At 42.5% G+C, this 15,871-nt stretch overlaps 1 protein-coding gene across 4 annotated transcripts in view; it reads left to right on the top strand.

The window, feature by feature from the left end:
- Window positions 1–15,871, top strand: part of col12a1a (collagen, type XII, alpha 1a) — a 48,881-nt gene that overhangs the window by 8,854 nt on the left and 24,156 nt on the right. For 2 of the 4 annotated variants that reach the window (XM_028394768.1, XM_028394770.1), the window contains exons 11-30: window positions 268–546; window positions 631–906; window positions 983–1,255; window positions 5,345–5,614; window positions 6,928–7,194; window positions 7,326–7,518; window positions 7,620–7,741; window positions 9,067–9,216; window positions 9,301–9,420; window positions 9,493–9,657; window positions 9,742–9,888; window positions 10,445–10,584; window positions 11,199–11,328; window positions 12,092–12,237; window positions 12,783–12,912; window positions 13,005–13,141; window positions 14,139–14,268; window positions 14,358–14,497; window positions 14,751–14,883; window positions 15,096–15,125. In XM_028394768.1, the coding sequence (XP_028250569.1) occupies window positions 268–546; window positions 631–906; window positions 983–1,255; window positions 5,345–5,614; window positions 6,928–7,194; window positions 7,326–7,518; window positions 7,620–7,741; window positions 9,067–9,216; window positions 9,301–9,420; window positions 9,493–9,657; window positions 9,742–9,888; window positions 10,445–10,584; window positions 11,199–11,328; window positions 12,092–12,237; window positions 12,783–12,912; window positions 13,005–13,141; window positions 14,139–14,268; window positions 14,358–14,497; window positions 14,751–14,883; window positions 15,096–15,125 (3,378 nt within the window). The remainder of the gene's footprint in view (window positions 1–267; window positions 547–630; window positions 907–982; window positions 1,256–5,344; window positions 5,615–6,927; window positions 7,195–7,325; window positions 7,519–7,619; window positions 7,742–9,066; window positions 9,217–9,300; window positions 9,421–9,492; window positions 9,658–9,741; window positions 9,889–10,444; window positions 10,585–11,198; window positions 11,329–12,091; window positions 12,238–12,782; window positions 12,913–13,004; window positions 13,142–14,138; window positions 14,269–14,357; window positions 14,498–14,750; window positions 14,884–15,095; window positions 15,126–15,871) is intronic. The other 2 variants (XM_028394769.1, XM_028394771.1) reach the window with 2 other exon arrangements.

Raw genomic sequence — 15,871 nt, 5'->3', positions numbered from 1 at the left:
ATCAACTCACTTGACCACAAAATGGTATACGTGCTTCAAGAAAAAGCTTTACCTGACATTTGTTACCACTTAAAACTCTACAGCTGCTAGAACAACAGTGCGTTTCAACTTGGGCAAAGTTATGATTCAAAAACATTTTCCAGATTTGAGAGAGAGAATAGAGCTGTGGCTGTTACACGTTTAGCCCAATAAATTTCACAGTTTTACAGTTTGCAATGCCTTTTAGACACGACCATTTTCAACAAGTTTTTTTTTTTCCATTTTCAGGTCTACTTCCACCCCAAGACTTGAGATTCTCTGAGATCACCTCCCGAAGTTTCCGCACCACTTGGACAGCTCCTGCTGCTGCAGTTATGTCTTACCTGGTGCGTTTCCGCAAGGCTGAAGATGTGACTGGAGACTACATTTCCCTGGCGGTGCCTGGTGATACCACCACAGCTGTTCTTCCTCATCTTTTCCCCCTTACCGCCTATGAGGTCAACGTCTTTGCTCAGTACGAAAAAGGAGACAGTTTCCCTCTGACTGGTGAAGAGACCACCCTTGAAGGTGAGAAATTTCCTTGGATTTGACACAGCACAACTGAAATGGTTAAGAATATTTAGCACCTATACTTGTTTTTTTTCTTTTCAGAGCAAGGGGGTGTACGAAACCTACGTGTTACAGAGGAGACAACAAACAGTTTTAGGGTATTGTGGCAAGCTGCTCCAGGCTCGGTGATCAGATACCGCTTGTCCTATGTACCTGTCAGTGGCACAGGAGAGGTACTGGAGGCTCAGACCATTGGAACAGAGACTACCATAGTCCTCCAGGAGCTATTCCCCATCACCACCTACCGGGTGTCTGTGTCTGCTGAGTATGCATCCGGCATAGGAAAAGAGATGCAGGTGGATGGAACCACCAAAGAGGGTGAGTGAGTAAAACATTTTTGAATCTTGTGTTTCTGTGTCATTAGTTTTCTTACATATTCTTTTTTTTCTGTTAGTCCGGGGTTCTCCTCGTGACCTCCGTGTCTTTGATGAGACAATATCTACAATGAAACTGGCATGGCAGGCTGCTCCTGGAAATGTCCTACAGTACCGCATTGCCTTCAAACCCGCTGAGGGAGGTGAGCGGAAGGAGATATCTGTCAAAGGAGATACAACCCAGGCTGTGCTGAAGAACCTCCTACCAGCCACTGAATATGAGCTGTTTGTCAGCGCTCGGTATTCTTCTGGTTTGGGCGATCCTCTTCTAGGCACAGGAACCACCTTAGAAGGTAAGAAAGGATGACTAATTTGAAATCTTTGAAGCATGGAAGGATTTGTTTCTGTAGCCAATATGTGACAGAAATGTGAAGCAGGCTTTGTGGCTGTGGCCTCAATGAGAGGATACTGCTGAGTAGACAAATGTGTGATTGTGTTCAGCTGCTCCCCCCCCCCAAGGGAACCTCAGAGATTCAGATAAGCACTATAAGGGGAATTTAGTTGTTTAGTATTTCTAACTAAAATTAGGCCATTTATTTTCCTCCTTCTTGAAGTCCTTGCAAGAAGGCAGCATCTGGCATTTCTCAGTCACAGCTACATCTGAATGAAGGAAGTTGTGTTTTTACTTTGCCAGGTTGGTTGAGTATATTGTTTGTGGCTAGTGAGGAAAAGACGGAATGTGGCACTTTTTTTTGGCACAGACTACAGGTTAAGGTGGCTTTGCCGCCCATGAAGGCAGTGAGAAGGAAACGGGTGTGGAATGCTCGTAAACCTAGAAAACCTATATGGCGTGGCTCGGAGCAGACTCTGACACACATATGCTTGTCTGGTAATACATTTACCTCTCCTCCTGTCTGAGATGTATTATTTATAGTTTTACAGTAGTTAGTCAGACAATTTAGACATATATTGTAATAAATGTCATTCTGTATTAATCTGTGTAAATTATTGCCACCCGTTCTGGCCATCTAACAAAAGTCGTCAGACAACATATAGGCTGCATAAACGAGACAACACAGACAGGACTTCTAATGGTTTCTGACAGAGTAGGAAGTTGCAGATCTGCTTTGAAGTGGGGTAGGCATGTACAGCTCTAGGGCCGTAATGCCGAATGAGATGAATCCTTTAAGCTAGTGCCATCTGTTGCAGTTAAACCATCAAAACTTATATAATCAGTAGATTTCTACCAGGCAATACGTTGTGGATTGAACCCTAACCAGACTATTCTGGAGCCTTAGGTATTTGAGATAAAGTGCATTGTTGTTTGGACCAAATTGTCATTGAAGGAAGTGTTAGAGATGAAATTAGACCTGACTGAGTTCAGTTTATGAGCTCTTTTTTTGCGGGGCTTAAAGATCAGAGTAACTTTTGCATTAGTAGGAAAAAGGAGGACTGTTTTATTCATGAAAACGGCTGACTTTAATCATGTCCAACCTGAATTGGACACCATATCAAAGCTGCCCTTATTGGCATTAGCTACAGAGTGGAGATCCTAGTTCTTAATGCCACCTTACATTCCTGGCTGTAGCCTTGTCTTCTGTATTTTACCTATTGCACTCAATGGTTGCATTGCACAATGTAAAATGGGCCTTTGCTATGGTTTCCTCTGTTTTCCACCGTTCCCACATTGACCAGAGGGCTTGGTTTTGATTACAGAGTTGGCTTCCACAGGTCAAATCTGTGCTGTCATCAGCCCCCACACCCCCGCAGGAAAATCATCCATGACAAAGCACTTTGTTTCAGCCACCTCTATTAAGCTGTCACGACGTCAGCATGCCTGCACACTGATCTCATTGTCTTGAGTACCAGTCTGTTTGAGTGACCCACTCTGTGAAGTCCATGTAGGCGAGAATTGGAAGTGAGTGGCTTGCACAAAGGTCTTCCTTGTGGCTAACAAGGAATGGTAGTCAATACAGAAGCCTGGACCAAATTATAACATCCTGAAATTACTCAGTAGGAGAACAGAGAAGGTGTCACAGGGAATGCTTAGATGAATATCCCAAATGTGGCTATTATACACAAACATGGCAAAATTATTTACTTAAAAAGAGGGAGCGTTATTCAGCATGTGGAAGATGTTACCTAACAGTACCTTGACAGCTGGACAAGCAGTCTGGTCTCAGGGAAAACTGTCTGCGCATCTTCCTCCAGCCTGGGAAAAACAAGTACAGAGAAAAGGAGAGGAATAAATACCTCAAATTTGAACAATACCTCGGGGAACAGGAGGATAAAAGGCTTAGCATGTAAGAGGCCATATGTTCTGCACCCAAAGCGGCATCTGTACCTGTTTTTAAATGATTAATTACTCTCATGACACCCCACGTGGGGCATGAGTTCTTTTCCTGCAGACATGCACATATCGACTGAAGGTGTAGCATCTTGGTTTGATTTCCTCCTAAACCGATGCCCTCTTAGTGGTCCTGTGAGGCTGTTTTTCTCCACCACTCTAAAAGGTCCTTTGAGGTAAAAGAAGGCCAGGGACAGACAACCTTGGCTGACAGACACTGAAGACTTCATCTTTGTGGCCCATGTGTATGTCTGAGTGCACCAAAAGTCAATAAAGAAAGGGAAGTCTGAACTTGGGTGCCAGTGCTGAGATGGCAAAACTGAGGCAGGTCTTTTGATGCCTTTTGACTGAGATAAAACAGTAGCAGTAGCATCAGGCCGTGTAAAATAATTAAGAAATGTTGGTAGTGTTTTGTGTGCATATTCCCTGCCCACTGGCATGGAAGTTTTTTCTCAAGTGCAGTCATTTATATCTTAAGCACATTTGGCTGCAGTTGTAAAGGTTGTGTCAGCACATGCCTTACAGAAAATCTCTCAGATGATATTCGCTTGTGTCATATGTGGTTACATGGGTGAGGCTTTAATGTGTATTTGTGAGCTGCTCTTACCCCTGACAATATGATATGTGGAATGCAATATACATGTCTGGCATGGGTGTTGTATTCATGATTCTGTTTTGATATCTGTAACTGTAAGCAATGTAGCAAGATATAAACACATCATATGAATATGAATATATGAGTGTGCATATTAACAGCTTTGCAGTGAAGCTGCTTCTGGATCTGTGGCCCATATGTTTTATGTATGTGTGTGTTGCTTGTTAGAGTGGCCCCTTCCCCTTAGCTTGTCTGCAAGTCTGCTGATGAAAAGAAAAGAGCCACTGTCTGCAGAAGTCATTATCTTGTGATCTTTTTGCCCTTGGTTCACACACAGCCGGAAAAGTCAGTCAAGTTCACCCGCTGCCTTTTGTGCTTTGGCAGAGTTAGTTCTTTTGACGGAATGATCTGGGTATTTATAAGTGGCCCACACCGTTTTCATGGTCCTCCAAAATCTGGAACTCTTCATTAGTTTGTGGCCGTGGCCATTACTGTTGATAAGTGGCCTCTGCTCTCAGGGTGCAGGTCTTTATACTTGGCAGGCAAGCATGTTATTTCTGTTCAGATCACTTTCCAGTTCAGTTCCAGTGTATTGGTGCTGTGAAGGACTCATAAGGTGACAGGTAGACAAAGTGACTGTCTTGTTACTTTGCATTTCCAAATCATTATGCAATCCATTTGTGTTGTGTGTCTTTTTTCTTTGCAGTTTTGTTTTTTATTGAACTCATTTGGTGAGCTTTGATGAATGAGTTTTGAGTAAGACCACCCAGCTGCATGGATCTGCTATGCCTGTGATTATATTGTCATTAGCTGCTGGCTTAATACAGGCTTGAAGGAGGATCATGAGGTTGTGTTTTAGCCCATCCTTCTGTGGTAAATCCATCTCCTATATAGCAGCCAGAGCTCGGAGTCCAGCTCAACAAGGCTGCCCCACTCAGCCAAGCCTGTGCTGGCTGCATATCACGAAACACTGCTGCAAAAATCCCTCCACTGCATTTCAGGGTGTCTTTTTATTCTTTCATCCTGGTCTCTCAGGAAAAGTGAGTGGAGAAGAAAAATCTACAGTGCAACATCTGCAATTGTAGCAAACACACTTTTTCGGATAAGGTTTCCTCTGTTTCAGTGGAAAATTAAAGTGCTGTCGGGTGAGGCGCTGAGGATATGTGATTTGTGATTAGTTTTGCAGAAAATTTTCCAACAGGCTTGTAGTAAGAGGAGAGAAAATCAGGTTTATCAAACAGATCCTGAGGGGTTAAAGTGGAGACAGATAAGTGATTGTCACTTATTTCAAATATCTGCATTACAAATTGTCTCCATGCGGACAAAGCCATCACTGGGTTCTGGTTGTCTAAAGTAACTGACCCAATATTTATTAACTTGTTTAAAAGCAAGGTGTATGTATAAACAAAAGTAAACCTGGAACATTACTTACTGTACTTTTCTCTTTTCATATCTGTTACTCACTGGCTGTTTTACTTGTTCCTTTTACTCTAACCACAGAGCTTGGCTCACCCAGAGACCTGGTGACCAAAGATGTCACCGACACCAGTTTTGCTGTGTCTTGGGCTGCGGCCCCGGGTAACGTTCGTCAGTACCGGATCAGCTGGAAATCTCTCTTCTCTGAGGAGACTGGGGAAAAGACAATAGGAGGAAACACCATTGCCACAGTTCTGGAGGGTCTCACCCCAGAGACACGCTATCAGGTGTCTGTATTTGCTGTCTACGGCCATGGAGAGGGCCCAGCACTGGTTGGAGAAGAAACCACAGACGGTAAGTTACTCTGGATATTTGTTCCCTCCGCTCTTATTTTCCTCTTCACCTTTTTAAGAAAAAAAAGTGGATGTGATGTGATGTGGTGTGACCACATCAGATGAGGACCTAAAGTCAAAGTAAAAGTTTCACATGTCTGTTAAGCTGCAGATACAGTTTAGATCATGCTCTCCATTACTGGCAATCTGGACCAGTGTGTGCACAGCTGCCTCGGATGGCCCAGGTTTAAAAGTCATCTGTGAAATCCAGCTGAAAGTGCCATTTTGGTAGACAAAGGGATCTGTCAGCAACACGTACAGTTCAATTCGTTCACATACGTCAGGCTTCTGCCTGAGCTATTTAAATAGGAAAACTTCACACACACACGCCCTAAAGACAGTGCATGTATGGTATATATACGTTATGTGTAGAGGTGATGTAATGACCAGCACACCTGCACACGGTATTCATGTGAGACGCAGAGCAGATAGACACCGGCCTCTCCCTTGTTAGACTGCACTCGTACTTGGATGAGAAAAACACATTGAGCGGAAACTTGCACCAGTTGGGAGGGATTTTGTCTACCAGTTAGAGAAATGGAATGCTCTCAAGGAAAAAATGTTTCCAGCCATCATTAGTGTTTATTGATTCTGGCAAGCTAGAAAGGCGACATACACACCAAACACAACCACAAGGCATTTCTTCCTTTACTTCGCACCCTCTATCTGTTGCTATCTTTCCTTCTGCGCTACACAAAGCACAGGTCTCCTAAGGCCGAGCCACACACTGCAAACTTGGATGTGCCGCTATTTTCCGTTAATAAAAGTCCTCTCTCTGAAGTAGAGCGCCCTGAATATTTTCCTCAGCTCGTTTTGAAGCCACTAACAATTCACACTTGCCCTTCCTGCTTTGAAAATAAGAAACACTCAATGGACATATGATGGAAAATGGGAACTACGGGTCTGCTCACATCTGAGCCCCACAAAACCACCGACTAAACATGATCAATCATGTGAATGTGTGCCTGTTTAATGTATACTTCTGGAAATCTGAAATATTTGTGTAGGTTTGTACTCACACGCGTGTGGAAACTGAGCAGATATACAGATGAAAGACTGTGAGGTAGCCAAGCGTGTTACTGTTTAGTTTACTTCCCAGCAGGAAAGCCATGCTGCTTATATTTCCAAAGGTATATTGGAAACACGAGTGGTTTGAGCACACATTTCGCACAGATTCCCATCTGAACAAGACCCAAAGTCTACATTTGCCCTCAGACCGTTCATTCATCATCTCTCCTCTTTTAAACCTTTGTTCTGTTTTTCCTTCATTTACAGTCTCAGCTGCTGGCAGAGTCATTGTTGTCTCAGAGGAGACAGAGAAGAGCATGAGGGTAACATGGCAACCAGCACCTGGAAATGTACTCAACTACCGCGTTACTTACAAACCCCAGGTAGGAGGGCGCCAGCTCGCAGCCAAGGTGCCAGGTGGTAATACCTCCACTGTGCTAAGACGCCTCACTCCCATCACCACCTACGACATAACTGTTCTGCCAGTATACCGATTTGGAGAAGGCAAAGCAAGGCAAGGAGAAGGAACAACACGTACGTTGATCGATTATTCACTAAATTATACATCCTGCTTTTTATGCTGCTTGTTAAATTCTCCTCACCACGTTCACAACCATCTAAATTTAACATGTGCAACACAATTTATACATTTCTCTTCTTTTCAGTGTCACCTTATAAAGGACCGAGAAACCTCCTTACATCAGAACCAACCAGGACTAGCTTCCGTGTAAGCTGGGACCCTGCTCCTGGTGATGTTAAGGGCTACAAAGTCACATTCCACCCCTCTGAGAATGATATTGACTTGGGAGAACTATTGGTTGGACCCTATGATCACACTGTGGTGCTGGAGGAACTCAGGTGTGCATGATTTCTATTTTATTCATCAGCATCATGTGAACCAGTTATTGTCTAGTATAGCATGTAAATCATGTAAAATTGTTTGTGTTTTGTGTCTACAGAGCTGGTACCAAATACTCAGTGAGTGTGTTTGGTGTGTTTGAAGGAGGAGAGAGCATGCCATTAGCTGGAGAGGAGTACACCACTTACTCTGATGCTCCCGATATTCCCATTGAGGCACCAAGTAAAGTCACCTAACATTCTACCATGAATTCAATGCTTAATTTCTAGAAATTGTGCTAAGCATTATCACAGGGATCACAGAACAGAACCCGGATCCCAAAACTAGCACATAAATAACTGAGTCATTCTGTATGTGTCTGTCATCACCTTTAAAGCAGTGTCTCCAGTAATGTTATGTCTCCCTGCCACAAAAGACAAACACTGGAGACTCTAACACATAGTAAAGAGTTGCTTAGAACAGTACAGTTTAAAGTCATGCCTCATAAAAGTAAAAGAGTTTCTCTAAATGCCTTTTCCTCAAAGCTAATTGTCACACAAAGTAACAGATGTAATGTCAGTTCCATCTGTCTGCCCTTTTCTCGCTTTCTTTATTGTGTCACTTTGGGCTTCCGCTTTTTATTTCCAGTCCAAGTACAGCCAGATATGAGCCATGCACGTATAATCTGTTTGCAGTTATAAAACTTTTTTTACTACCTAGTGACTCAGAGCATGGCAGGCACTAAGTGTGAGAGGAGGAAAAAATGTTGTGTTTGCTGGAAGGGACTGGAAAGGTCAGCTTGACCACTTATAGCTGCCTGCAAAGGAGGCAGATGCAGATTCAGTGACAGCTCCACATGATTAATGAGAAAAGATGGGAGAGTCCCACTTTTATCATCTACTGCTAAAAATATGTGTCTGTCACATTTTCTTTTTTTTTTTGTAGTTGTCACCTTTGTTTTCTGTTAGGGATAATCAGGATGTTTCGTGCAGATTTCTCTACATCATGTAACCTGTTTTCAGTTGCAGACAGCGGCAGTTAGAGCAACATCTGCAGCCCATTTTTAGGTACAAGGGATCGGATGCCTTCTCTTGTCATCACACAGGTGTTTGGAGGACAGGATGTGAATATGTTGTTGTGCTGTGTGTGTTTGGGTGGGGGTGGGGGGGGGGGCACAGTAATCTCTCCAGTGGAAACCTTTCATGTGTCTCGAGCCATTAAGGGCACTTTCTCCTGATCTGCCCCCTGGGATGTACATGTGGATCCAAAAAGAACAACAACAGTGAAATGTTGCCTCAACATGCTGCAAAGAGAAGAAGACGATAATTAGAACACCTGGAAAATTGAAGTTAACAGAAAAAAATGAAAAGTGAATGCTTTGCTTGTGGAAACGTTTGTTAAGCATTCTTTCAGCTTGTTTTGTCCTGAAGTGAATTTGTCTTCTCTTTTCCCTCACACTTTCCCTCTTATTTTCCATCTCTTACATGTGTGCTTGATTGTTGAATTATATCTTATTTTAAACATTCACCTCCACCCCACTGTGACACGTAAACTTCTGCCCCTGTCAGATGTGATGTGTAAGACCACTGCACAGGCTGACATTGTGCTGCTGGTGGATGGTTCCTGGAGTATTGGACGTCTTAACTTCAAAACCATTCGCGCCTTCATTGCTCGAATGGTAGGAGTCTTTGAAATCGGCCCTGAGAGGGTCCAAATTGGTGAGTCTACACAGAGCAAGTGTTCGAAATATGGCCAAAACATAGCTATGAGTTGGTTTAACAACAGCTTTCTAATATCTTTAGGGCTTGCTCAGTACAGTGGAGACCCGAAGACTGAGTGGCATTTGGATGCTCATAAAACTCGTGAGTCACTCCTGGATGCTGTGGCCAACCTTCCTTACAAAGGAGGAAACACCCTGACAGGTACTTTCATCTGTATTTCTTATTTTGTTGTTGCAGTCTGGTGCTGAACGCACTCTGATGTCTTCATTGCAGGTCTGGCTTTGAACTACCTCCTCCAGAACAATTTCAAAGAGAATGTCGGAATGCGACCCAAAGCTCGAAAGATCGGTGTTTTGGTCACTGATGGAAAATCCCAGGATGATGTCATTGGCAACTCTCAAAACTTGCGTGATCAGGGCATTGAGCTCTATGCCATTGGTGAGGAACAATCACTCGCTCTGGCTCAGACACACTCTCTGTGAAGCTTAAACATGCTGACGACTGCTGATTTCTTCAATAAAGGTGTGAAGAATGCAGATGAGAATGAGCTGAGGTCCATCGCGACTGATCCCGATGAAATTCACATGTACAATGTGGCTGATTTCTCCTTCCTGTTGGACATTGTGGACAATGTGGCTGACAACTTGTGTAACAGCGTGAAAGGAGGAGGTATGTGGAAGCAACAACAAGCAGAACAATGCTAATAATAACTTGATCCTATACAGAGTCTACACCAACTGCTCCATTCCCAGACATTTGATAAGTAGTATAAACATAGTGTATAGCATCCCAGTCCCACAAACTGTTGCCTGTCTAGCCCACCATGGAAAACACTAGATGCGGAGTATGAGCCAAACCCTTGTAAATGATTGCAGATCTCTTATTTTCTCTTTCTCTGCCTCCCTGGAAAAGGAAATCATCTGCTCCTTAATCAAATTAAAGAGCTGCTATTGGGCACTGCAGGGGAACTTCCTGGGGAGGATGTGCCTTTACAGCTTTAATACTTACTGTTCTGTGTTCTATGTTCTGTTAGGACATGTTACTAAAGGGACATGCTATGCTTTTATCTCCTGCCAGATCTTATTTTTTTCTCTTCTCTCCATACATTTTGCAGAGAAGATATGAAACTACTTAATGAGGAAGTCAACCTGCATATAAGTAATGCAGCAGTTTCATATTTCCATGTTTTTGTTTTTCCATATTTCTATGCTTACTATCAAAACAGGTGGTGCTCCGGATGCACCCACTGATCTGGTGACATCAGAGGTGACTCACCAGTCCTTCCGAGCCACCTGGACCGCCCCGGATGGCCCAGTGGAAAAGTACCGTGTGGAGTACATGATTGTGTCCGGACGGCCCCTAGAGGTATGCTAGCCTTACAATGCAAAAAAAAAAAAAAAAAAAAAAAAAAAAAAAACATTCACAGGGAAGAATTTCAGTGCACTTTCTGTCCCGTCCACCGTTCAATGGGAAACTCCACTCAAAAAACATCTATTTCCAGCCTTCTGTTGGTTTTGGCTTCTTGAAGTTTTGGTGTTCAATTACATTAAAAACTGACACAGGGAAAGGAAACAAACACACACAACTCTTCTGTTTAGAGGTTTTAGAATGCACATAATGACTTCATAAGCGATCGCTGTACTGGCCAGCAGGCTCTTGGCTCCATACATTTTTGGGTTTCTGAATGTAATTACATGCTGGAGATGTTTGTTTTTGTCCAGCTCCTGTGGTTTTGTGCGATAGTGAACATTGTGGACAAGGTTTTATTATTGTTTATGAATTTGAATTTGAATTTGAAGCTCATTCAGTGTCTTAGTGGCGTGAGGAAATCACATGGTTTTAATTGAAAATTTACATTGCCATTCCACCATATGAGACTCCTATATCGACTCATGTAATTTAAATGAATTATTTGCAATCCATGCAAACATTGCACAAAACAAAAATAGTCAAACTTACTTTTTACTCTCTGTTATTAGGTGTTCGTGAGTGGTACTGAAACCACAGTGGTCCTCCAGGGTCTCAACCCTCTGACCAAGTACCTGGTCAACGTCTACTCCATCATGGGTGAGGAGAGCAGCGAGCCCCTAAAAGGAACCGAGACCACATGTAAGTAACTTTTCTTTGCTTTAGTTGTACCTCTAGACTTCTTTCACTTGTAAAAATCCACATATGGTAAAAATTGCCCAGGAGAATTATTCAAACCTAACTATGTAAACAGCACTATGACACTAAAAATACAGGCCAAGTTATCTTTGATCATTAATTGCAAATGTGAGTCTACACTCAGGGCACTTTGAATTCTCTAAGATTTAAAGGCTCTCTTGCTTTTAGGAAACTCTGATAAATGTGATCATCAAAGAACACGTATTAATTTCAGCAGGCTGTTTGGCTTAGAGGCTCCCCTTTTAGTCACTGTCGCAGAATTTCTTTGGCTCAGTTACATAACATGCGTTTAATGCTCTCTGTGACTGTGTGGTCCCCATTAATAAAATGTTCAAAGGTTACACATACAGTATCTTGGTCCTAGTGTTTACAAACCATACGTGGATACAAAAAGATAGCAGCAGTAAACTCTGATTAGATGCAAATTCCGAGGCCAATTAATGGGTGCACTTAGTTTAAAGTTCTTTTTACTCCTTACTTTTAATTACTGTTTTATTGGTGCTCTAAAATAGCAATGATTTAATAGTGTTGCATTCTAACGGTATAAGCGCTGCTTGTGTTGTAGGAACACGAAAACAAAAGAGCTTACAGAAATTATAAATCTTTATATTGTTATATGTGTGTGTACACACACAGCAAATGTGTAGACAGGCTTTAAAGCATTGGACTATGAGTGTTGTTTTTAACATAATTTCTGGTTACACAGTGCCTTTGAGTGCCGTGAGATCAATGGACATTTATGATGAGCAGACCACCACCATGCGAGTGAGGTGGGAGGAGGCGGCGGGAGCTACTGGCTACATGCTGCTCTACAGCGCCATCAATGCCACCCAGCCCACTGTTGAACAGGAGGTAAGAGAGATTCTAGAAACACTGAGAACACAGTGTCTGAACAAAAGGGCACGCAGCCAATCAGCTGTGGACATGACAGAGTTGGACAAGGAAAAATTTACGACATTGGTTTATGGGTGGACAAAAATGTGCATACTTGCACGCTTTCACACACACACACACAAACACATTGCTAAACACTAGAAGTGGTTGAATGCTTCAACCTGCTGTAAGCAATTTTTGCCAAAATACAGATGTCACACATTGGAATAACATTTTACAAAGCCACCAGTGTTTGCCTCATCACTGAGGCAAAAGGGAAAATACAAAGAGAACTCTGTTAGTCACAAAGGGGTGGATGAACCATGAGCTCACTCTGCCAAGGGAACATCATCATTTGTTCATGAAGTGTCAAACCCAGTGGGTCAATACCAGATTGAGCAGATGTGCTTCAAGCAGAATGTTTCTCTCAGTGTTCTGATGCACATGTCTTAATTTATATCACTGTAATCTGCTTTCCTCCCCCCCTGACCTTATGTTGTTTGTTTGGTTTGGTCTCCTTCCAGATCAGAGTGGGAGGAGGAACAACCCAAGTCCAGCTGGTGAAGTTACTTCCCAACACAGCCTACACACTTTCCCTCTTCGCCCTTCACGGAGAGTCTGCTAGTGAACCGCTGACCAAGCAGGGAGTCACATGTAGGCAGCAGCTTCATCTAGCACATGTTTAAAGAAGTTGTTTATTCTTCATGGATAATAATGTGTCACTAACCTTTTGTCCCTTGTTTTAGTGCCCCTGCCACCTGCAGGTGAGCTGAGGGTTCGTGATGTCACCCACAGCACCATGAGACTTATCTGGGATGCTGCTCCTGGTGCCGTTCGTAGGTACCTTATCACCTACAAGGCTGAGGATGGAGAGGCTAAGGAAGTGAGTCATGATACCTTTCCTGGCATTAATATAATACATGCAGTCCCCTGTTTCCCTCCCTACATTTCAGGCAAGGTACCAGAAAAACTGCATGAAAGTCAGATGTTAACAGTCCATGTTTTGACCAATCCTGTACTTCCAACTGCAGTACCTGTTGTCTGTTTGAGCCATTAGGTTTGAGGGCGATGAATTTATATAGATATTTCTCTGACTGATCCTTTATTATATTGGCTTGAGACCATCTAATGGAGACTGCAGCTGGTTGGGTGGACATCAGGGAATGTTCTGGAGTCCACTGAAAAGATTATGAAACTATCAGAACATCATTTTGCAGAGCTTAAAGGTTGGTTATAGTAGTAGAGATTGTACGAATAATTTACAACTGCACACCCCCCCTTATGGGAATTCTCAGGCTTCAGCAGCAAACTCTGTGGTCTGCGTTTTGCTACTTCCTTTAGCTGTAAATCAGGTGGAGGTGATCCTCAAATCTCCTAGGGTAAAAAGACACATGTGAAAGTGACTCACGGATACATTCGATAGCAGTAAAGATGTGCCACTCAAAACACAAACTGTTCGACACAGTGGAGCTTTTAGCATTTTTGATGCTGTGAAAGGCATATAAAGTGCCATTTAAATGATTAGGTGAGCCTATAGCATCTGTTCATGGGAACTGAGAATGAGTCCCTGAGTTCCATTTTGCCAATTAAACCTATTTCCCATGTGCATTGCAGGTGTTTGGCTGCTTTTTGCGGTTTGTTGTGTGTCTTGTTTGTTCCAGCTTCTCTCAGTTTTATACCTTCTGGTCAAGTTTCCTACCAGTTTTATTAGGTGTGCATTGCTGCATTCACCAGTGCTCCTGGAAACTGAGAATGGAATAAAAGTTTTGCAACACTGTACAACATTTGATTGAAGAGAAAAACACCAAGATCCCTTTTTTAAAAAAATATATATATATATATAAATTTAGTCAGTTTTTAATAAGCCTGTTTTTCTACAGCTGGAGGTAGGGGGAAGCGTGACAACCAAACAACTGGAGAACCTAATCTCACAGACTGAGTATGCTTTAGCCGTTACTCCAATCTATGATGAGGGACCTGGACAGACAATGTTGGGATCGGCAATCACAGGTAAGAATGAAGTGTTTTTTTATTGATTCAACTTAGCATGAATCTTAAGATCAAGATAACCATGAATTTCCCCTGCTTGTACTCTATAGATGTTGTACCGGCGCCAAAGAACCTGCGATTCTCAGAAGTCACCCAGACCAGCTTCAGAGCCACCTGGGAGCATGGCGCACCTGATGTGGCTCTGTACCGCATTGGCTGGACTAAGAAGGGAGAGACCAACTTCCAATACGTAAGAGAAAACCAGCTGTCCAAGATGTTTGCATTATTAATAAATCATGCAGGTATTTCTTGACGAGTCCCAAACTGTTTGGCAATGCTCTGAAGAAATACCTCCGGAGTCAGTGGGAACATTTAAAAAACAGATTTTTAGCACCAATTCAATTACTGTCTGTCCAATATGGCTCTTGTCTTTGGTTTGTATTGGCAACATGTTTAGTCAAGCACCATCCCACATGTTGTTGTGTTTGTGTTTTACCCATCAGGCCATTCTGAACAATGACGAGACATCCCACGTCCTGGAGAACCTGGAGCCAGACACGCCTTATGATGTGTCTGTCACTGCGATCTACCCGGATGAGTCAGAGAGCGAGGATCTGCTGGGCACTGAGAGGACATGTAAGAGCCACACCTAGCGCTAATATGAATCAGAACAATTAATGCTTTAACAGTTTTTGTTCAAATTGCTTGACAGAATCTCAGTTGGATCTTGACCAAAGGCTTGATCAATGAATAACTTTTGATTTTTTTTTGTCTTTTTGGAAGTATGCTGATTGAAATATTCAGTCAATAGGTATGCCCATTATACCTTTCTATTTCTGCCTCTGTAGTGTCCAAGAACGGTGTTGTTGTTAGTCCCTGTAAGTATGTGCGGTAAACCAAAGGATGCTTTTTTTTTATTTCGAGTGATGAAAGCATGTTTTATTATTTCAACCAGTCATCAACCCTGTTGTTCATTGGACAACAGTTATTTCATCATCAAGGCGCTTAACCCATCCAACTCTCCAATGGTGCTGCAGCTGTGAACGCCTGTTTTTTTTATTATGTGTTTGTCTGTCTTGTATGTCTCTGTGTGTGTTTGGCCCTTTTGCCCATGCCATTCATCCAAAGGCTTGTATGTGTTCTTACTCAGTCATATCAAATGGCTGAGGATGGATTTCCACCATGCATGTGTGGCAAAACAAGGATTTTAATCCTTGTTTTTTTTTTTTCGAATCCCGTTCTATCAACCATCATCTGTTCATCCATCCATCCATCATTCCATCCATCCATCCATGCATTTATCAGCCTATCCATCATCATAAATCCATCCGCTCTTTAAGAGAATCCCTGCTTTAGAAAAGACAAAACCCCCTAAGGCGGATTGTCTTTTCCTCATTTAAAGCTACAGTCCTTGTTACCCATCCTTGCTAGGCTAATCACAAACGCATGTCTCAAATTAATAAGCTGATGTCTTGAAAACCAAAGTCAAGACATCGTCAGATGAGCTGACAGAAATATCAAGGACTGTTTCTTTAAAAGATAAAAACAATTTTACAAAGAAAATTTGCTGTTTTCATATGTAACAAATATCAACATGGCTGTAATCATAATATATGTGGCACTT

This window comes from Parambassis ranga, chromosome 22, assembly GCF_900634625.1.
Source record: "Parambassis ranga chromosome 22, fParRan2.1, whole genome shotgun sequence".
Classification (NCBI taxonomy): domain Eukaryota; kingdom Metazoa; phylum Chordata; class Actinopteri; family Ambassidae; genus Parambassis; species Parambassis ranga.
The sequence above is the reverse complement of the archived record's forward strand: the minus strand, read 5'-3'. Positions and strand labels throughout refer to the sequence as shown.